Raw genomic sequence first — 22521 nt, forward strand, 5'->3', positions numbered from 1 at the left:
GATAGCCCGGGGCCGGCACCGTCCGCTCATGCCCCGGGGGCGGCTGCTGGCCGGAGCAGCCGGGGGGGCTCTCGGGCCGGTTGCCTTTCGGGGCAGCTAAAAAACCCATAAGGTCGGGCTCGCTGAATGCAACTTGTTTATCATTTTTTTTTTTCCCGGGCAAGGGCAGCTCGGGAACACCGCGCGTGCCGACTTTGGACTTGCGGGTGGGGGACAGGACCAAGCGGGGTCTTTTCGCCCACCAGGACCGGCACCTGCTGCGCTGGGCCCGCGCCGGCCGGGCGAGCCGAGCCGTGCCGTGCCGCACCGCGCCGATCGGGGAGCCCGTCCGTTGCCGGGCCGGGCCGGCGCTTGTCGGGCGGCCCCGCCCCATACTCCCCCCCGGGCGGCCGGCGCGGCGGGGCCGGGGGCGGGGGCCGGGCCGGAGCGGGGGCGCACGGGCGCGGCAATCACAGCACGGCTCGGCACCGCGCGGCTCGGCTCGGCTCCGCTCTCCCGACATGGCATCCAAGTGCCCCAAGTGCGACAAGACCGTGTACTTCGGTGAGCGCATCTCCGGGGCCCGGCCCCTCATCCCCTTCCCCGCGCCCAAACGCATCGCCGGGACCTCAGCCCGGTTCCCCTGCCCAGAGCCGGCGCTCATCCCTGCCTTCCCCTTTCTCGAGTCCCGGTGCATCCCCGCCTCCTCTTCTCTTTTCCCCTGGGATGTGTTCCCACACCCGCCCTCCCCTGGCCGGGGGCATCTCCCGGATTCCTCTCCCGACGCACTCGGGAGACCTGCCCAGCACAGCTGCTTCTCCCCGGAGCGCCCCCGGCAGCGGCCGCGAACCCTTCTTGCTCTATGCCCTTCCGCCCCCCCCCCCCCCGGACCCTCATCCCCGGGCTGTGCCTGGGGGTGCTGCTGGCTGGCCCTGGACAGGGGACACGGTGGGTGGAGGTGTGGGTGACAGAGGACCACGGGCACCCTCCCGTGCTCCCTGGTTCGGACACGTGCCCGCAGTCTGAAGTGCTGAGAATGGGGTGGCTCATGTCCCCGGGTACCTGCTGGCTTGGGTCAGGGGAACCCAGCCCACCCGACACGGCCGGGGTGCTGGGCAGGGGGAGCCCATGATCCAAGGGTCTCTTAGGGAGGAGAAGCCGGCGGTAGCAGGTGCAAACAAAACCTTCTCCCAGCCGGTTTCTTTGATTCCCTGCAAGCCTGCCCCCAGGTGTGCCATTCACCCCTCCCTGTCTGGCCTCGCAGCCAGCCCTCAGCGGGTTGTTCCCATCTGGCGAGCTAATTAAGGGTTTTGGGGTTTGTACGGGACTTGTTCAAAGGCAGCGCCTGGGCTCAGAGGTCCATCTTGACACGCCCCTGGCTGGGTTAGGGCAGCAGCGAGTCCCTGCAGGTCTCCGAGGGCCCTTCTTGGGGTTGAGGCTGGTCAGGATCTCTGGGAACCGGGGCTGGGATGTGTCCCGTCGGGCACCCCGGGCTGAGCGCCGCCGCCCGGCTTGCAGAAAGCCGGGAGTGGGTGGGTGGAGGTGGGAGCAGGGGCTGGCTCTTTGTGCCTCCCTGACGCTCCCCATGGAGCTGCCCCAGCCTGCTTCCCCCTGAGCGGCAGTGCCTGGCCGGGAGCTTCCCGGGGAGTGACCTGACCCCTCTGGGTGAGCACCCTCGAGGTGGGCACCCATGGGACTGTACTGCAGACTCAGGATGGATCCAGCACTCCAGCCCAAGTTGCCTCCTGGGACCCGCTGGCCACGGAGTCCAGCTGGCCTGGCGCTGCCTCCCTGCCCCCCTCCCTGCCCATCTCCCCGCTGTGCTCCGGGCTCCAGCCCCTGTTGCCTCAGTGCGTTTGTTTGGTGAAGAAATGCCAAAAGATCCTGATGGTGCCTGAGCATTGGAGGCACTGGTGCTTTCATTCCTTTCCGGCCATCTCCAAGTAAACACAGGGAAATAGGAATTTGCTGTCTTCCTCCTTTAAATAAACCTATTTGTGTGGGGGTGGGAAGGGCTCGGCCCCTTGGATGTCTTTCTTTGTGTGAATCTTTTCCCTTTTAAGCAGAAAATAGTGCCCGCCCAGCCAGCTGGGCACTGACCCGGGGTCAGAGTTGCTCCTCTCTCTCCAGGGATGAGCCTGCCCTTTGTGGGGGGTTGGGGCTGGGCTCTGGGACCCCCCCCCCCTTGCCTGCGGAGGTCGGGCTGTGCCAGGAGGTGAAGCAGCAGCCCCCAGCAGTGCCCGTGCTCTTTCTCTCTCCCCGTGCTGGGGGCCTTGTGGGTCTCCTGAGGGGGTGGAACAGGGCTGTACCCCATGTCCCCAGCTGCGTGCCGGCTCTCTCTCCCCAGAAGGGTTTCTGTAGGTGCTGTAGGTTTCTGTAGGTCTCTGCTGCTTCGGGGCTCCCTGTTCCTGCCCCGCAAGGGGTGGACACCTTGCCCTACAGGCAGGGAGGAGGCAGGTGCCTGGCAGCAGAGGAGTGGCAGCCCCTACCCCACACCTTCCCCCAGGAACTGTCACCCCTGCTGCCCCTAAGAGAGACTGGGGCAGGTGAGTTGAAACGGGAGCAAGCCAAAAACTTCTCTGTGCTTGGAGCTGAGATAGGCTGGAGCATGTCCCTGTTGATGCCTTGAGCTTTTCCTTGAGGAACCGCCCAGGCTCTGGCAGAACAAACCTAGGTCCGTTTATTCAATGCATAAAAGCTAGATGCAAACTCTGAGCTGTCTTTCCGGGACGCGGCCCCTGGGCTTTCCTCCTGATGGACCGTGTGGTTTGGTGGGAAGGTGATGGCAGCTCTGTGTCCAGGGTTTGATATCACTTGTGAATTCCTCGGCTCGCCCGAAGCTTAACGGGGAGGTGATTCATAAAGCCCTGCTTGTTCGGGAGCCTCCTTGCCTGTGCTGAATGAACGCTGGCAGCTCGTAACTTCTCGAATGCCTGGGATTGCAGCCGTGGGTCATGTGTGAGAAATGCCACCGTGTCCTATTCCCAGCCCCGTGCAGTGCCAGAGAGGCTGCCCAGCGCCAGCAGTCGTGGGTACCTATGGAAAACTCATTTCCAGCATGCCTGTTGCTTCATGCTCCCTGGAAAAATCCAGTGGGCTCCTCCCTGTGCAGTCAGGAGGATGTGGGCGTTTCCTGAGCTACAGAATGAGCTTTTTTTCTTTAAAAAGCACAGGGAAATATAAAAATAGTTTTCTGGCTTTTTTTCCCTTTTTTTTTTTTTTTTTTTAAAGCAAGCTGAGGTCTGTGACATTGTTTCCAGGAACGGCCAGGGCTAACTTTCCCGCTCTGGGGAGGTTGGCGGGATGAAGTGAATGTTTAACTGGAGGAGCAACACTGCTGGCGGCTGCGGGATCAGCTCCCATCACGCTGGCAGGTGGCAGCAGCCTGGGATTGGGTTTAGGTTATCACTTCTGGCAGGAAGCTCTGGAGGGACTGGAGTCTCCTGCAGCCACATTTCCCTGGCTCCCTTTTGCATTGCTAGCCTTAAATGAGTTTTGCAGGGTCACTGGGAGCCCTGGCCAAGCCTTTCCGCCTCCTGTCCTTTCTTCCCAGGGAACTGCGGGGGATTGCAGCAGCAGGGGGTTTCCTATTTTCCCATCCCAAGCACAAGGCAGGGAAAAGCCCTTGGGATGTGGCAAGCACACGTGCAGTGGGGTCCAGCAGTGGGCGACTTTTGGGGAGCTCGCTGCACGTGCTGGGGAGTGTGAGGGCTGGTGGGAGGCTGGCTGCACTATTTGTTTGGAAAGGGGCATCCTAAAAGCAAATGGGAGTCACTCAGTAGCGCTCCAGGCTTGTCCCAGCTGTGTCTGCAGCCGTAGATTGGGTTGCTGGTGGAGTGCCAGAGAGGGACTAAGGACATGGACACATCCAGCTGGGAAGCAAGGAGGGTCCAAGCCCAGCATGCTTCAAGGGGCCTGCAGCAGATGCCTGACCCTGTGGTCACGCTTGGAGTGCAGCAGGACACAGGGTGCCATGAGGTGTAGGGTGCTCTCCCTGCAGAGCACTGCATTGGCAGGTCAGCCCAGCGAAATTCAAGCTGCAGAAGCTGCTCTGCAATTAATAAGTAACCGCTGTCCTTGGCTCCAGGCACTGGCTGTTGGGAGACGGTGGGGCAGGAGAGGCAGGAGGGCTTGATTTCCTTTACAGCTGTCCCTAACAAAGGAAGTGGCTCTTCAAGTGCAGCCGGTGTAGCCATTGGCATGGCCCTGGCTCACCAGCACGGAGCTGGCTGGGCTCCTTGGAGAACCCTCTGCTCCCATGTCTCAGGGTGGCTGCTCTCAGAACAAATGTGGACCTTGCAAAGTGGTAACTAAGGATGCTCCAGTTCCCTGCTCCCTGCGCAGGGCCCTGCTGGGGGGAGGGATGCCTCTGTGGGAAGCTGAAGAACAGGCTGATTAGCGTGAGCTTTTCCCTCAGGAAAATAGCACGAGCTGTAGAAAACGATCTGTGAGAGGGTGGAATGGGATGGTGTGAGTTCTGGATCCCCTCACTCATGTGTGCTGTGCTTTGCTGGAGCTGCTGGGGCTCCTGCACAGTGTGGTGCTGGCATCCTGGTGCCATGAGTGTTGGAGGCTTGGGGCTAGCAGGCTGTTCTCTGCAAGCCTGGCTAGTCCTGAGTGACCACCGTTTGTTGTCTGGATTATGAAGTCCTGCACCCATATCTCAACTCCTAGACAGGCAGAGATCTTTGTGTTCCTATCCTGCTTCCCTGTCCCTGGCAGGAGCACAGGGGTGGGGAGAGGCGAGGTGATGGGACTGGAAAGGAAAGGCAAGGAAAGGCGGAGCAGGAACGCCTAAGCAAGAAGTAATGGAAAATCTGTCACTGCAATGTTGCAATCGAGTGCAGAGCCTGGAGTGTGTGCCATGGTGCCATTTTTGGCTATGGTGTGATGGTGGTGCCCATTGCTCCTGCCAAAGGTCCTGAAGCAACCAGGGAGGTGATGGTAGGGGATAGATCCTTGTATGTGGATAGAGGAGAACCTTCCCATCAGCTTGATGTGCACTTGCTGGTGGGGAGCACCAGTGCTGCAGGTGCTCCTTTCTGAGTATCCTCTCCCCCTGCTGTCTCTGTTGCCCACAGCCCAGGGTCAAGCCTTGTTTGGAGTTGGGGGGGACCAGCAGGGTGGGGAGGTGAGTAGTCATGGGGCTGGAGTGGCACTTTGACAGGCTTAGCTGCTCCAGCATGTCCCAGAATCCTACTCTTGCCAAATGGGCCAGGAAGCTGTTTCATCCCCCTGGCACTGCTTTCCAGAGATGGCATCTCACTGTGCAGAGGGAACGCAGTGCTCTGGACCAGCAACTACCCGGGGAGTGGTTTGCTTGTGTGCCTGTGTGTGCCCCCCTCTCACTGGTCACTCTGCCCCCCTGGCCGTGTGGTGGGCAAGGGAAGCACCGCTGGCTGTCAGGCTCCTGCTGCTGGCCGGGGTCCTGCCTGCTGTGCCTCCCATGTGGGGCCGTTGTGCAGCTGGAAAGCAGCTGATTTTTTAGGCTCAGCCCTGGCTGAACCCAGTGCCTGGCTGGAAACACTGCTGGTCCTCTCCCAGCACAAACACATACACAGTTGAGCTGCCTGACCTCAAATGCATTCCATGCAGATGCTGCTTGATGAAGCCCTGTGGAAAATGGAGAGGGACTTGCTGGAGGCTGCCCTGGTCCTGTGAACCAGAGCAGGAGGTTGGAGGCTCACAGCCAGAAAAGTGCCTGCAGTAGGTGAGGTTCTGTCAGAGGAGAGGCAGGAAGCAGTGGGGTGGACAGGAGCCATGCTGTGCATTAGGGCTGCACCTGGAAATCAAACAACTCTCCCTTGCACCCGAGTGACTCAGCTACATGGGGGCTTGGGTCCTGGGGAAGATCTTGTCCCTCCAGTTGGCTGGAAGCGGGAGCCTCTGCCTGGGATATTCCTTGTTCCCCCCTGGGCTGTGCTCTGTGGTGAGGCTGTACTGAGCTGGCTTTGTTGTGCACTTGGAGGGAGCCCAGCAAGTGAGTGGCTGGGGCTGGAGGGCTGCCTTGCCTTGCCTTGCCTTGCCTTGCTGCAGGGAAGCTAAATATATATGTCTTGGCCACAAAATCACGGTGCGGTGTAACCGTCAGCACCAGCTGTGGGATGGGGGAGAGTAGCTGCCTGGCCATGCCTGAGGAGGGCAGGGGTGGGGACAGGGTGAGGGACATGGGAAAGCAGTGCAGACCCTTGGCAGGGCAGCATGGCTGGGATATGGCCCGGCATGATATGGCATGGCAGGAAATCCTTAAGCTGTCCCTCTGCGTTTTTCCTCTCCCGGCCACTTTGCGAGGAACAGGGGAGGGGACGAGGCTGCCGGCTGCCCTGGTTCTCGGCTTTGTTTTCATTTACCCGGCTCCTTTCCCTGCACTTTTCTCTTTTATTCATTCCTTTGTGTTCCCAAGCAACTTGCTCACGTTCCCAAGCAACTGCTTTGAAGCGCATCTGCTGTCGGTCTGACAGCATCCCTCTCCTTCAGGGATGCCCGTTGCTGGATCCCTGTGAGAATTTGGCATCCTTATTGTGAGACTGGGCTTTGTCAGCCCTTCCCTCTGCCCTTCCAGGGCTGTGGTGGGATGGATGGCGCACAGCCCAGCCCTTTGCAGGGATGCAGCTGCAGCTATGGTTGCTTTTGCTGAATAAGCCTCCAGCTGGGAGCAGTGCTGACATCAGGCTGTGGAAATACCTGTGCAAGGGCCTGGAGCTGGCTCGGCAGGGCCGGCGGCGCAGAAACTGGAAGGAGGGATGCTCCCTTCCCATCCCGAGAAGATGCGCTCACCTCTGGCCAGCGCCAGCTGCCTTGTCTGGGCAAGGCAGATAATTACGGGATGAGCCGCGTTGTCTCTGGGGTGGGGCTGCCGCGGAGCTGTGGGAACAGTCTGCCTTGACAGTCCCCTCGGCTGCTTTCTCGCTCCTGGCCTCTGATTTTACCCATCTCTGGTGCTGTCCCTTGTCAGTGTGGGCTACACCCCCCGCGGAGCAAATCCTACTCACAGCTACATCCTGCAGCCGGGCACGTACCGGCCCTGCCTCCCCCTCTCCGCGGGGCATTTCTCTTGGGGAGAGGTTTATTATGGATGGGCACCCAGTGCCCACCCACGGCGAGGTGGGTAACCCAGGGCTGGCAAACCCCGAATCACACACGTGTGGCAGAGGCGAAATTCCTGCAGCCAAGTACCCTTAACTCTGCCCTTCCGGAGGGTGCTGCACAGCTGGTTTAAATTCAGCTGGCTTGAGTGCAGCATCTCGCCATGGGCTGAGTGTGCAAGTGCGGGATCCAGCAAGCAGAGCAGGATGAGCGTGCACTCTGTGTGTTGCTGGGAGGACGGGGGCATGGCATTCAGAGGCAGAGGCTGCGTGTGGTGCGACATCTGCACCGGAGCCCGGTGGCATCCCACGCTCCCTGCGCAGAGCTGGATGCAGCCCGGGCACTGCTTATCCTCAGGCTGCTTTTGCAGTGCCGATGGTGGGGTGCGGAGCGGGGCTCCCCCCAGCAGCAGGAGGATGTGGCCAGACACTTTTCCTCTGGAGCTGATGCAATGGTGGAGCAGATGTGGCCGGGTGACAGGAAATCTGGGCGCTGGTTCTTTCCCTCCGCAGTGATTTATGGGATGCCGTGGCCGCGGGCGGGACGCCGCTGCCCTGGAAATGGGCTGGGGTGGTTCCAAGCTGCTTCCTCTGCTCGGCTCGAACAATGCCTCCTGGAAAGCCATCCCGGCTGTGCCGGTCCCGCACGCGTCCCCCGGGAGTCCTTGTTTGCAGCTTTGTTTGTTGACCATCCTCTGCGTGGCGTTTCCATCCGGAGGCAAGGGGCAGCCCCCGTGGTTCCCGGGCTGTCCTTGTGCCCCGGGAGCAGGATGGGGCACTGAGCCACCTCCTCCCTCCTGCCCCATCTCCAGCCAGGGACTGTGGGTGCCAGTGCGATCCCTCTTACCCTGCGGGGCCCGGGGATGCCTCGGCGGGGGGTGCATCCCTTAGGGGGGAGCAGGGATTTACAGCTGCTAAAACATTATGGAGGGGGGACGTTGGAGGAGCACCTCCTATCGCGGGAGCAGGAGGGAGCTGGCGTGGGCCGTGACCGGCTGTAATTGCAATGACCTCTGGAAAACATCCGACCGGAGCTTCCTCCTTGCTTTGTACCCAGGGCCATGAAGGCGCTGGGTCGCGGTGGCGGGGGGAGCTGGGGGTGACGCAGCCGCAGCGCAGCCTGGCCTGGCTGTGCATCCACTTTGACAAAGCCGAGTGGTTCTTTGGCCCCGAGCCCCTGGCTCAGCTTTCAGCCCATCACGCTCTGTTTCCCTCCCCGGTCACCCTGGGGAGGGACCTGATCCTGCCAGGGAGGGCTGGGAGGATGCAGGGCTCCTGCAATGGCCCCACGGCAGCAGCACGCTGGGACCTCTGTGTCCCCCTTGCTTTTGGGGAGTACTTGTAGCCTGGGGGTGGTCCTCTGCTCCCAGAGACAGATAAGGGCTACAGAGGAAAGGAAGGGCCCCTTCCTCATGTGCTGCCTGCTGTGAGGGGCTGGGAGATATGAGCCCTCCTGAGTCCCTGGGCTTGGGGCCAGTAAGAATTTGCCCTGGCAGCTTTTGGCAGGCAGGCACAGACCCTGGCTGTCGTGGGGCATCCCTTCACCCTGCTGTGTGCTCCCACCTGGGTTTGATCCAACAGCCTGGACCCATCTGTGGCATCTGGAGGGTGGATCTGGAGCTTCTTCCAGCTGATACCAGTCCCCCAAGTCCATCTTCGACGTGCTTGCTTGGGGATACTCTCAGGGGTCTCCCTTGCACCCTGGTGCAATGACTCTGGCTCTGCCCCCTAGTGCTGCCCTCCCCTGCTACTGGCCACCCTGCTGTGTGCTGGAATTGAATTTTTGGGTGGTGATGACATTGTTTCGGCTTATCTTGGCCCTGTGGCGTGCCCTGGACACAGCTGTTTGCCTTGGGAGGAGGGTGGCTCTGGAAGCCAGGACCTGCCCTCGAGGAGCTCTTGACCCCCATCTTGACCTGATGCAAACAGGTGACATTTGCTGAGGTCCTTAGAGGGGAAACCCGACATCCCAGAGGAGGTCTTCTTGTAGAGTGGGGCTGGCTCTGATTGCGCTTTTATTTGCTTGTTAAGTATTTTATTTGGCCCTCGTGATTTAGTTTTACGGTGGCTTTAACGGGCTCACACTGTTTTCCAGCTGTCTCTGCACATGTGCAGGGGAGGGGGAGGGCAAACAGGAATTGGTGGGGGGCACAAGGCAGCCCTCGACCCCCCAGGAGCTGAGAGGGAGAAGGGATGGTGCAAGGCTGGGGATGCAAGGAGCACTGGCAGCCTGTGCTGCCTCCCAGGGTGCGTCTGAAGACGTACAGCTTGGGGCCAGTCTCAAAGCATTCGCCCTCCCTGAATTTGCCCACTGATACTTTGAAACTGTGTTCAGTGCCAGCAGAGAGTTGCTCTGCAGGTTCCTGGCCATGCATGGATGGTGTCTACGCACCCATCTGCACGTTGTGCCTATTCCCGGGTGGGAAGTGAGGGGGGAACACCCACATGCCCAAGGGACAGGTGTTTTCCAGGGCCAAACGTCCATCCTGGGTGACAGTGGAAGCTGTCTATCATCTTGTCCTCCTGGGAGCAGCTCGGGCTGAGGGCTGGAGCTGTGGCTGAGGCTCCCTGGGCAGCCTGAGCAGCTGGAGGTGTGTGTGGGAGGCATGACTAAAACGGGCGGGGTGGGCATGGAAACGCTAAATATTTGAATGGGAGCAGAGTCATTCTGGGTAACGTGGCGGGTAAAAATAGACACAGGGAGTAGGAAGGAAAACGCTACCGTTGCTGGACTGGCTCATGGGAAAGGGTGTCTGTGGTATGACAGCCGGGTGGGTGTCCTGGCTTCAGCAGGGATAGAGTTAATTTTCTTATTAGTAGCTGGTGCAGTGCTTAGAGGTCCCTCACGGCTGCACAGACCCTGGTCCCTGCAGTGTGGCTGATGTGTGCAGTGTGCTGGTGATCAGCCCCTGTCAAGCGCAGCACCCCGCACTTGCAGCCCCCTGAGGTGCCTGGAGCCTGACTTCCCCAGGGGCTTTAGCAGGTGCTGGATGGCAGCTTACCCCTCGCTCGTGTTCCCTGCAGCCGAGAAGGTGTCCTCCCTGGGCAAGGACTGGCACAAGTTCTGCCTGAAGTGTGAGCGCTGCAACAAGACCCTGACCCCGGGCGGGCACGCTGAGGTAAGAGCTGCTGGGGCAGACGGGGTGGGAACTGTTGCTGGCATGCATGGGGACTCCCAAGTATAGGGCTGGGGCAGGTATTTGATGCCATGTGGGTGAGCTGTCCGTGTGACATGCAAGCCCAGGACTGCATGGCGTGGCTTCAAACGCTGCTGCTGCAACACATGGTGCTCCAGAGCTCTTGTGCACAGCCCTGGAGAAGCCACAGAGTGGTACTGGCACCACATGTAGTGTCCCAGCTGTGCCACTTGGGTGTGGGCTCCCAGCAGCTGTGGCAGGGCTGGGCATACCTTGTAAGCACTGGGCAGGCTCTGTGAACTGGGCAGGCTTGTTTGAGCATTGAAGGCGTGTGGGTGCTGAGAGCCTGTGCTGACCTGTGGTTAAAAACACCAAGCACGGGGATGCCTGGGTTGTCATGGTGATGCAAGCTTGGCAGTTGTGCTCTCTGTGCCCTGGGGCTTGTGCTGGAGTGTGCTGCCACTGCCACTGCCACTGCCCGGCACTTGGGAGCGTGAGGGTGCCATGCCAGTGGTGGCAGGTGCTCAGGCTTGGGAGCAACTGTGTTTTTCCTGTGACACCCCAGCATGACACCCAGTGCCCTGAGTTTGCACAGCACCTGTCACGCTGCAGTGTCACCAGCTCTTTAGCATGGTTTTAGCAGCCAGCACAGCTGGGGAGCAGGTGGTGGTAGCAACAGCTAGTGGGGGAAGTGGGGCCTGTCTTGCCGGGGAGAATGGGGCTGCATGGGTGGATCTGTGCTTCAGGCCGGGTTAAGCCCAGAATTGCTGCTTCTCCATATAAGGTTGGATTCTGCTCCCATGGGGGATGGCAGCCAAGCCCCCACCGACTGTGCCGACAGCAGATTTGGCCTTTCCCTGCTTTTTCTCCCTCCTTTTGGAGGCTAGGTTGGAAAGGTGTCACAGGGAGACCAGCTAAATGTTTACCCTCTCCTCTGGCATGGTAACGCTGCAACTATACTGATATTTATGCCTTGCAATATTTTATAGCTGCCTTTGGCCAGCCCACAGCCTGCTCACTCCCCCAGCCTTACCTCCAGCCATCCCAACCCTCGCCTTTGGCACAGCACTGCACAGGGAGGCGAGGGAAGGGACAGCACCTCTGCTCACCTACCACCCTGCCCGTTTTGGGCAAGGAGTCCTTGCCTTGCAGCAGAGGGGGTGGAGGGCAGGAGCACAGGGCAGAAGCAGGGCTGAGATGCTGAGTGGAGCCGAGCAGGCAGTGGGGTGTGTTCCTGCCTGAGAACAGGCTTCTAGTGGGTTTTCTAGACAGAGCAGTGTGTATGGCAGCTCTGCTGGCCCCCTGCTCCAGCCACAAACACTCTCTCTTTTCTCTTGGACTCTGTTCCAGCTGGCCCATGAGAAATGGCTGTGGGGAGCTCCGGGGCTTATCGCCTGCCTCATGCCTTCCTGTGATAATCGCCCCAGACGATAGTGGGGCCGATAGCAGCTGGGCTGGGACCAGCGCCCATGCAGGGCCTCTGATCTCAGGCCAAGGCGAGGGGGAGGCGAAGCTCAGTGCTCTCATGGTGCTTTGTGCCCCCAGTAATGGCCTGACTGTGCACAGGATGCTGAGAGGGCGAAGTGATGCCTTGTTGGGTCCCAGTGGCACACCGCTGGGTCGGGGCTTAAAAATGCCTCTTGGCTGAGCTGCTGCAAGGTGCTGGTGCTTCAGCCCCATGGCATGGCACACACAGAACAGCCTGAGTGTTTATACTGCTGGAATCTCTGAGTGGTCAGGTGAGGCTGTCACTTCAGACCTGCAGCTGGGTGTGTTTTGGGGTGTTGGCAGGGCCATGGTGGTCTCTGAACACCAGTGGGGGATGAAAGCAATCCTGTGGGAACTGTGGTCACTGCTCAGCATCCTAACACTAACCCTCTCTCCCCAGCACGATGGGAAGCCTTTCTGCCATAAGCCCTGTTATGCTACGCTCTTTGGCCCCAAAGGTACGTCTGTGCCCCCCCCAGACCTGTGCAGCTGTGCTCAGGGCTGCAGGAGGGGCCAGGTCCCCTCAATCCCCACTGGCAGCCCCAAAAACATCCCAGGAGCCAGGCTAGCATGGGCTGAGCATCAAGCCAGCAAATTGCAGTCCCAACCCTGCTGTTCCCTTGCGCAGAGGGAGAGGAGAGCTGCTGGAGAGGAAGGGAGGGAGGGAGGGAGGGAGGGAGGAAGGAAAGAAAGGAGGGAGGGATCCATCCCGACAGCTGCCTTTTTTTTTTTTTTTTTTTTATATGTATGAAAACAAAATTTCCCATTCAGACAGAAGGTGAGTTCACTCCTATCCAATGTGGCTGGAGAAAGCCTGGGTCAGGAGAAAGCAAGGCGGGGCTGAGATGCAGCAGTGACTGAGCTGGCCCTTGGCTCAGTGAGCCTGAGGGAGGAGGGACAGGGGGCTGGGGGGAGGATGGCGATCCCGAGTGCTCCCAGGTCATCGCAGTCTCTTTCTGCCCCCCTGCAGGGGTGAACATTGGCGGTGCCGGGTCGTACATCTATGACAAGCCGCAGATCGAGGGGCAGACTGCGCCGGGACCCATCGAGCACCCGGTGAAGGTGGAGGAGAGGAAGGTGAATGCTGCACCTCCCAAGGGACCCAGCAAAGGTGAGGGGCAGGAAAGGACAGGCGGCCTGGCCCTTCGCCATATGGGCAGTCAGTCCAAAGCCACCTCATTTGGCAATGGTGTGGGGTGCAGTGTTTGTATGGGGGGACCTTCCACACCTCTGTGTCCTGGCTGAGATGTCCCACCACTTCCCATGCCCATGACCTCTTTTTTTCCAGCTTCCAGTGTCACCACCTTCACCGGGGAGCCCAACATGTGCCCTCGCTGTGGCAAGAGAGTCTACTTTGGTAAGGTGGTGAGCAGGCAATGGGTGATGCCTCGGAGTGGCACGGCCCATGGTGCTGGGGCTCTGTGCAGGACCCCTGGGGCATGCAGAGTGGCTGGAATTGGGGCTTAGGGTTGGGACTGCAGAGGGATGTGCCTGAGGAGCCTTCAGGAGTGGGTCCTCTTGAATGTACTCCTGGGTGCAGGGCTTTATCTGCATCGTACCCCTGCTGTGACCTCCCATGTGGTAATAACTGTCCTTGGCCACCATCTGTCACCTGCGAGACAGCAGAGGGGTTGGAGAGATGTGGGAGGCTGGGTTGCACGGGGCTCTCTTGGGATTTTGAATGTGGAGGTGACATCCCCACGGGGAATGCTCCCCGTGAACATGCTGCAAGGAGCTGGTGTGACCCTCCCTCCTTGTCCCACTCCAGCTGAGAAGGTGACTTCACTGGGGAAGGACTGGCACCGTCCCTGCCTACGCTGCGAGCGCTGCAGCAAGACACTGACCCCGGGGGGCCATGCTGAGGTAAGGGTGTCCCAGCCCCAGGATCCCTGGGCAGCACACACGGGGATGCCAGTGGGGTATGGCTGAGCTGAGCTGTGCCCAGCTGTCCCAGTTGGCAGCCCCTGCCTTTGCAGGAGGGCAGGGCTGTGAGGAGCAGCTCTTCAGCTCCTGGGGGAGTGCTGGGGGTGCTGGGCTGTCTGCAGGGACGAGCAGAGCAGGAGAGATGCCCAGTCAGGGGGACGTGTCCTGGGGACTGGATTTTCCCTGGCCCTGGGTGACATGCTTCTCTCTCTGCCCCACACAGCACGATGGACAGCCGTACTGCCACAAGCCCTGCTACGGAATCCTCTTTGGGCCAAAGGGTGAGTGCCTGGGGGCATGTGGGGTGGGGAGCCAGTCCAGAGGCACTTGCCCTGCCTGGGCTGCTACTCTCGATGCTCATGTCACCACCCAGAGGAGACATCCACGCAGGTCCTTACCTTCTTGCATCTTCCCTTGTGCAGGTGTCAACACTGGAGCTGTGGGAAGCTACATCTACGACAAAGACCCCGAGGCAAAGAACCAGCCCTAGATGGCATCCCCCCTCCTGCCTGCCTGCACGCTCTGTGCCCCCGTACTAACCTCCTGCTCACAGCCAGAGCAGACCCTCACCAGGCTGGCCACGGAGCTGTGCCCTCTCTGCTGTCTCCACAGCCCTGCCCGTGGGTTATATATCATAGTCTTTAATATAAGCTTCAGTGTTTAAAGGCAAAGATAGAAGGTATCTCTGGTGGTTCCCAATGCGCTCTGCCCTCCCCAGCCCTCCCACCAGCCCTCCCAAGCATGGGAGGCAGCAGGGCAGGTGTGGGGATGTCACCGTGTGCAGGGGACAGCAGGTGGCACCCAAGGGACTCGGGATGGGGGGAAGATGGTGTCAGGAGGTGCTCCATGCAGTCTCGCAGCACTCAGGAATGGGGGCTGGGGATCAGAGCGCCCAGCCCTATTCCTCACCAGTTGCTGGGGTTGTGTGCCATCTGCAGCTCTGCCCTTCTGGCCATCCTGGGCTCCATGCCCTGGCTTCCACTCTCCCCAGGGTCCACAGCTGACCCTGTCCGCTGTTGTGTCTGGCACCTCCCTACATCCCCATCCTTGAATCCCTGTAGGTGCACCCAGGAAAGTGCCCAACCTGCTCTGCTGGCTGGTTTAGGTTGGTGCCCTCCCCAGCCTGACCCCCTTGGAGGCAGAGCCTGTGCTGGGGAGCACCTGGCAGCTGCAGCCCTGGTGGAGTGGGCTCTCCCCACCTTTGGAGGACAGAGCGCATTGGGTTGGAGGCTTGGCAGTGGGATGCCTGCCTGCTTCCTGGAGCCAGAGGTTTCTTGTTGTTTATTTATAACCAGTTGTAAATGTGCCCCTTGCTTTGGAGAATGACACGTGCCCCCATCTCACCCGTCCACCCCTGTGCACACCCCCCCTGCTGCTGCCCAGGAGGCTGGGGAGGGGCTGGTGTGGGGGACCCGCAGGGGCAGTGAGCCCTGGGTGCCAACACCCTGCTCTCTCCAAGCTCCCTGTGCTGCTGCAGGGCTGACTTTTGTTATTTGCTGACAATAAAGGTTTTGAGAGATGCGTTGTGCAGCTCAGCTCTGGGTGGAGGTGGGGGAAGCTGTGCACGCCATAGAGCATCCCCCTGGTCCTAGGACAGTGTGGAACCCTGCCACTATGATCCTATCCCAGCTGGCTCCTCCTGGGGCCAGACCAAGCAGCCTTAGCGCCAGCTGAGCCTTAGTTGCCCAGGCCAGAGCTCCTCTAAGTGCAGTGCAAGCCATGGCTGCTCCTTGGGCTGTGAGCATGATGGGCTTGTAGGAGGCTGTGCTGCCCTGGCAGCTGGGGTGGGATGGGATGGGATGAGATCTCTGGCTTTGGAGGGTGGAAGACTACTGGGAGAAAAGTTACGGAGCAGGTGACACTGTTCTCCCTAGGTTGGGCTTGCTCAGCAGGCGCAGTACCTAAGCAGGGCTGCCAGTGGGAAAGCTCAGCCTGGCAGCAGCAGGGCAGGAATACAGGGTGGGCCACTCTCCATCCCCAACCCCTGGGAGCCGCCAGGTCCCCAGCCAGATACCAGCATGGCTGCCAGGTCTGGTTTTAGACATCTAGCTATTCCCCCTAGGAGCTTGGTGTCTGGAGAGCAAGGCACAGAGACTGGTGCTGCCAAGGCAAACACCAGCTCTGGGAATTGCTGCTCTGGCTCCTCCCTTCCATCACATTCTTGCAAGAGCCCGGTTATGCTGCCTGCTGGCTGTGCCTCCCCCAGGGACCTAGGCATCCCTCTGGCCCCCTTTCTGGGGAAAACGGGGACCTGGTGGTCTCTGCAATATCTTGCATCCTTGGAGTAGCCCCAGCCCTGGAGCTGCTCCACTGCCATGAAGGAGAAGGGGAAGTGGTTGCCAGCCACAGTCCCTGGCCTTGCTTCTCACCTGGGCACAGCTGGGAAATGCAGTGGGCACTGCAGAACTGGAACAGCAGGGAGCCTGTGGCCGCAGCCACATTCCTGGGCTTGGGCAGAGCAGTGGGGGTGAGAGCCACCAGTGTTCCCCTCCCGGCAGCAATCCCAGCAGCATGAAGCCTTTTCCCAGGCACAGAGGGCTCAGCAGTGCAGTTCCTGGGCCAGGGAATGGCCTCTGTGTGTTCATGTTTTGGTGGTGTTTCCATAGAGACTTGACCCCTCTGATGCTTTAGGGACAAGGCTGCTGTGTAAATCAGAGCCATGGCTCCTCCCCTGACCTGCAGCACAGACCTGGGCCCTCACAGCCCAAATTTGCCAGGTTTGCCCTGTGTACCAGCAGCAGTGCTGAGATGGGGGGATTCCCACCACTCATCTGGGATCCAAACCAGCTGCCAGCAAAACCCTTGGCATGAATCCATCTCTCCTTACAACTCTTTATTTCCCATCATTAATTAACAAGCTTAATATGGCAGCCTCTTTTCTAGCCTGTGGCAATCCCCTGCAGCAGAGAGTTTCCCTGATGGACTGCAAAGGCTAATTTTCCTCCCCAGCACCCATCTGGCTCCACGCTGTGCACCCACCTGGGTCCAGCAGCCCTAACAGCATCGCCACTGTGGGCACTGGCCCTGGCCCCTTGAGGGGGGGGCCAAGCAGCAGAGCCCCTCTCCAGTGCCTCCAGTCGCCATCAAACACAGGATTTTATTTATTTATTTTTTTATTGCTTACATTTTCTTTTCCCCATGAGAGTTTTACTGTAGGAATGCAATGAAATTAAAAATAGACAAAATTCAGCTCTGCTGCACAAGGGGGTGCCAGGAAGCCTGCATCTGTCACAGCATCCTGCTACCCCAAAGGGGACAAGCTGGCTGCTCAGGCTCCAGGTGGGAAATGTTCCCCCCTTCTGAGGTGGAGGGGTGGGGCTGGGCACCCCTTGTGACAAAAAGTAGTCCCCAGGTTAAATCTGTTAAAACCAGGAACCTGGAGGCTGTAGCAGGGCTTTGGGATCCCATGTGGGATTATCTGTGTGTGTGCCGAGGGGTTGGGGCAGTGCCTGTGCTACCAGGTCAGTGTGGGGGCCAGGGCACAGAGTGGCACTTTGCTCAAGCAGAGAAGGCAGCTCTGGCCTCTAATCCTTGGTGCATTTTTGTATTTATTTTTGGGAGGCCTATGTGAGCTGAAAATGCTCCTTTACTTGAGGCTTGGAAAACATCCTTCCCCTCAGGGATGTCAAATACTTTATTTTTTTTCAGCTTGGACTCACTAGTGGGATAAAAAAGTTACAGGCTCTGATGATTACAGACATGCTCTCCAGGGTACAGAGCAAAATAGAGAATAAAGTGGATGCAGCTTTGCTTGGAAATTCCCCAAGCCCTGTGAACTTCTCCCGGGGAATTTTACTTGCTGGCTCCCAGGTTTCTTGGGAGCCAGTGGAGCTCAGCAGGGAGCTGGCCTTGGAGCTACTCACAGGGCAGGGATACCACCAGCTGGTGAAGGGTGTCAGCCCAGACTATGGGTGCCAGCCTGGGTGATGGGTGCCACTCCAGGTACCCCATAGCTGCTGGAAGAGCAGGATTGTCACCTAGTAGTGCTTCTCAACAGAAGGCTGAGGGTGCCCATGCTACCAAAAATGGGTGCTGCTTGTGCTGTCCCTAGTAACCCAGAAAAGGGGTGGTGAGTGTAAAAGGCTGGTCCCAGAGAGGCACAGCAGGTTACACACATGGAAAACACCAGGAAAGAACTTGGTGGGGGCAGGAATGATGAAGGCAGCCCTGTGCTACAGCATCTGAGCCAGTCCATGCAGGGACCCTTCTCCATGCAGGGATGGGAGATGCAACCACCATGGTGTGGAGGGGTCCCAAAATACAGGGAGATGGCAGGACAGCATGGCTCTGATGTGCTGTGGGCCAGAGCAGCACAGCTGGACAGCGAAGCAAGACAGATTTAAAACATTTGCTGGGAAGTCAATAAACAGGAGCCAAAAGGGATGAAGTGCTGGAAGATGTGATTTAAGATGGGATATTAAAAGCGACCGAGTAAGCACAGCTTGTTTCCACAAGGGCCGAGAACCAGCTCAGATACTCCCTGAAGTCAATGGTGTGGCTCTCCCTGGCTTGGATGAGCTTTGGCTTGGTCCCAGCAGGAGGTTGAATTATTGGGTGTAAATACTGGAGAGGGTGTAGGAGAGCAGGCAGGGATGAAGGAGAAGGAAAGGCACAAAACCAAGCAGAGGAGGATTTGGGTTCTAAACCCCCCTGCCAGTGCAGCACACTGGGCTGTCACGCAGGGTTGAGCTGCTGGTGCAGGCTCTGGCTGTGGCACAGGCAAGGACGGTGCTGCCTGCCCGGCTTGTTACTGCCTGGGGGCATCCATGAGGAAACCCCTCCACGATGTAGGCTGATCTCTGCATCACCCATGTGGGGTGAGTAGTTGGGGACCATCTTGGGGGCCTTAAGGCCCTGGGAGGCTTGCTGGGGGAGGAATACCTGTGCTGGTGGGATGGTATGCAGGCTGCTAATGGGTGTGCAAGCCTGCGGCTCCTGCTCTCCCTCTCCTCTTTTTTGCTCTGTCCTGGCCTTCTGTGTTGCCTGGGTGTGTCAGAGCACAGTAGCCATATCCTTCTCCCCTTCCTGCTCCACTGCCATGGTGTGACCACGCTGAGCAGTGTTGCTGAGAGAGCAAACACCTCTGCACCCCTTTGCCTCACCTCCTGTGAATTTTTAACCAGGAATAAAAGGTGTGGCATCAACAGCCTGGACTCAGCCCAGGACAAATGGCACTGCTGGGTGAGTGGCCCAGGGCAGGGAGTGCTGGGGAGGTGATCCCTGGCATAGGTCCCCCGTGAGCAGTCCCTGAGCGGTGCCCACGCTCCCTGCCCATCCCCAGCATCCATGTGCATCTTCCAGGCAAGCAGACGCAATGCTTTGCAGGCACTGGGCAGCTTTCCAAAGCAGCAGGCGTTGCTTCCTTGACAATCCCGGCTCCGTTTGATAGCCACAATAGAAACAGCTAGGCTGTGCCAGGAAAATGCACCAAATCCTCCCTCAGCAGGATTTAGCCAGGAGGTTTCCTTGGGCTGCCGCTAATGGAAAGCTTGCAGAAAAGAGCAGATGGTAGTGGAGACTTTGGCCAGACTGTACTCAGGGAGACTGGGGGAGCGGTGCCTGGATGAAATTGGAGATTTTCCATGGAGCTGTGTCTTGGAGGGGTTGGAAAGGCGGCTAAGGTCTGCCACACCCTTTTGTCCTACTGATGGAAATCCCAGACATGTCCCAGTTGCAGCCCACCATGGGCAGCCCTGTTGTTTCCATCCCCACCAAGCCCAGGAGCTGGCCCACGGCTCCGTGTTTGTTATTGCTCATGCAGTGTAATATTAACCGCGTGACGATAATTCACGCCTTGGCTCTGAGGGTGAGAGCTGACCTGACAAGGGCCTCTGTGGGCAGCCAGCTGCCTGAATGTGCCTGGGAGCGTTTTTACAGTTTCAGTTGGAAGCAGCCATGTGACTGCCCATGCCCATGGCAGGATGGACTCTGCACTGCGTCCCTGAGGGCAGATCAAGTTTTGGTGTGGCAGTGAGCGTATTTTTCAGGCTCAAACCATTTGGGGGATCTACAGCAGCAGTTGGCAGCGTGCTGGTGGGTGTGCCAGAAACCCCCAGAACACCTCTTTCTAAGACCCTTCCCCAAGTCCCCCACTCCCAGAAGGCCTTTCCTGCTGCCGTACTGTTCCCAATTACTCCCAGCCGTTGGCCGCCTGTCAGCTTTATGAAGATGTATCCCAGAAGTTTTCCTTAAGGTATAATTTGCCCTGACAGCCGCTTTCATGCTGTTGTTTTCCTGGCTGTCTGGTAATGGGATTAGCCGCGTGCATATCCGGAGGTGATGGAAGGCAAGTGTTGGGGGGGTGCACGCCAGCCCCCGTTGAAGGGTACACAGAGTACACCGTGCTGCTCCACAGTTCTGCGGCACCGGCATCTCGTGGACCTTCTGATGGGATCACGCGCCTGGCAGCTCTCCCCAGCTTCTGCGGGGGCTTGTTTTAAGCCATCCTATAATTTTCTTGTCAAATTAGAGTCCCATGCTGGGCTGTGTAGTGCATATTTTACAACAAATAGTTCTTCGCTGAGAGGGCCTTTGACTTGCACAAGTGTTGGTTGAAATACGGCCAGGGAGGAAGATTTCACAGACTCACAGTTGTGCAAGTGCTGGGAAAGTGCTGGACTGGTGTGCCCCTGGCCCCCAGGTCATGCCTTCACTGGTGCATCATCTCCCCACTGTGCAAGTGTGCTGGGGGGCTGTGAGAACTGTGGGAGCCCCTGCCCCACTCCCGCAAGGCGGGGCACAAGGGGAGCTGGGAGCTGCTGCCCGGGCAGATGGGCTGGTCTGCTACATGGAAATAGCTGTTTTTTCTTGCTGTGTTAGCAAAACAAACCCAAATCGGCTTATGTCACCGCCCTGCCTGCTAAAATGCCTGTGGCTTTTCCAGTTGTTACTCCAGTAGTCACCAGGGGCCAGGATGCTTGAGGGAGATGTTTGGGCAGGCAGCGTGTGCCCACAGCTCCAGCACACCTGGGAGCTCTCAACTTGCAACTCTGGCCCAGGAGCTCAGGAAAGTCTTGTGGGCTGCGAGGACCTCGCACAAAATATGACACAGTTGGAGCTGGGGAGCTGGTGCTGGCTCTTGCCAAGGGACCAGGAGGGGATAACTCTTGGCCATGACAGTGCCACCCAAACAAACAAATGGGACAGCCCAGGTTTTTACGAAGGCTGATGCCATGCCATCAAGGAGCACTGGCGCCTGATGCTCCAGGATAGAGCCTCACCCACAGATTCCTATCAGAGGGCATAGACAGCTGAGGCATGCTCAGTCTAATGGTTAAATTAGCTGGAACAAGGTCTCCAGATAAGATAAAGCTGAGGTTTGCTGAAGAGGCTGCTCTCCATTGGCGCTGACTGGGTTGTTTCCTTGACAGGCTATGGACCTTGATTTGAAATGATGCTTTGGGTGGGACCTGGGCTGCTGAAAACATCACTCTTGCCTGTCTCCTGCTGCTCCCTGGAGCTGTCTCTGCCCAGCATCAGAGCTGCCCACTTGCCTGTGTGCATGGGCAGGGCACCATGGGCAGCATTCCAATGCAGAGGGATGAGCTTGCTGCTGCCCACTGCCATTCCAAGAAGTCTCACACACAGTTGCAGCTCGGTTTTGGGTCCTGGGGGAACCCTGGATGGCAGAAGAAGCAGTGACACCAATTATCAGCCTGCTGTATTGTTTCCAGCCAGCTTCCTCCAGGGCAGGCCGGCAGGACCTCAATTTATTGCCCTGCACAGAGTGCTGATGGGTTTTGCACATCAGCATTTGTAGTGTTTATGGACTCTCTCCCTGTAAAATGAGCAAGAGGCTGTATCCCGTGGGCTCCCGAGGTGCTGCTCTGCTCCAGGAATGCCTGTAGCTCTTCCTCCTTTCCTGCTGGGGCTCTCTGCCAGAGGGCTTTGCTGTGCTGCCCTGCTCCTTTGCATGCCTGCTGATCAGGAAGACAAGAGCAGTGTCACAGCCATGAGCAGAGGGTAGGCACAGCTCCCGTGGGGTGTAGGAACCGGGGCTGTGTCCCAAAGCAGCCTTCACTCACTGAGATTCATGTAAGTTTGCAGGGCACACCAACACCACGCTTTGGTTCACCCCTTGGTGAAGCGGTATTGACATAGCCCAAGGTCCATGGATTTTGGTAGCCTGGCAGGGCAAGCTGAGATAATCAAGGAGCAATGAGGAGCCAGCAGTCACACAGCCCCATGCAGGCAGGGCTGGCAGAGAGCAGCGCGTGGCTCGGTGGTGCCTACTTTGCGAGAGCTACCCTGGTTCTGTGCCTGCTCTGTGGAGTGAACAGAACAGTCTCCAGAAACTCCATGGGGACACTAAGAGGAGGGGGTGGCCAGGCTCTGCTTCATCCAGGTCACTAGGCGTGCAGTGCCATGTAGGGGCACCTGCTGCCCTGGCTGGGGCAGGAGCGTTCCTGCCACAGGGGGAGCTGGGCTGAGTGGTCCGTGGGGACTGGCCACAGGGCTGGCCAGCTGGAGGAGACTTTCAAGTGGGCAGTTTTCAGCTGCCTGCTAACACAAAACCTGCCTTAAAAGGGAGTGCAGCTGAAGGCGTCTGTCATAGCCAGGCAGTGGTCCCAAAGCAGCCTGGCACCATGTGGAGGGGAAGCAGGGCCACCAGAGAGGGGAAAGGACATGCCTTGCCCCTTATATTTCATCAAGGTGCCAGGTGTACCCCATGTGGTGTGATGAAGGAGTCCTGACCCGGGTAGCACACTCACTGGGTGCTGTGCCCCGGTGCAGGGGGACATGATGTGGCTTAAATACGGTGCCTGCCTGTATGTGGTGCCTAGGGCGGGAAGAATGAGGAGGAGGCAGGGTGGAGGCCCTTGTAGGACACCTCTCTCCTTCCATGCTGACTGTCTCAGCATCTCAGCATGACTCATGCCTTAGCCGGGAGCAGGCTTTCTGGTGATGTC

General features: G+C 58.7%; 1 protein-coding gene across 1 annotated transcript; it reads left to right on the forward strand.

Annotated features, from left to right (window-relative positions):
• Positions 1-428: 428 nt before the first annotated feature.
• On the forward strand, positions 429-15147 carry CRIP2 (cysteine rich protein 2). The gene is made up of 8 exons (XM_018079114.2): positions 429-543; positions 10089-10183; positions 12090-12147; positions 12660-12800; positions 12978-13046; positions 13458-13552; positions 13836-13893; positions 14035-15147. The coding sequence occupies exons 1-8, from the start codon at positions 501-503 to the stop codon at positions 14100-14102; spliced, it is 627 nt and encodes a 208-aa protein (XP_017934603.1). The 5' UTR covers positions 429-500; the 3' UTR covers positions 14103-15147.
• Positions 15148-22521: the final 7374 nt, after the last annotated feature.

This window comes from Manacus vitellinus, unplaced genomic scaffold, assembly GCF_001715985.3.
Source record: "Manacus vitellinus isolate BGI_N305 unplaced genomic scaffold, ASM171598v3 scaffold_44_pilon, whole genome shotgun sequence".
NCBI lineage: Eukaryota > Metazoa > Chordata > Aves > Passeriformes > Pipridae > Manacus > Manacus vitellinus.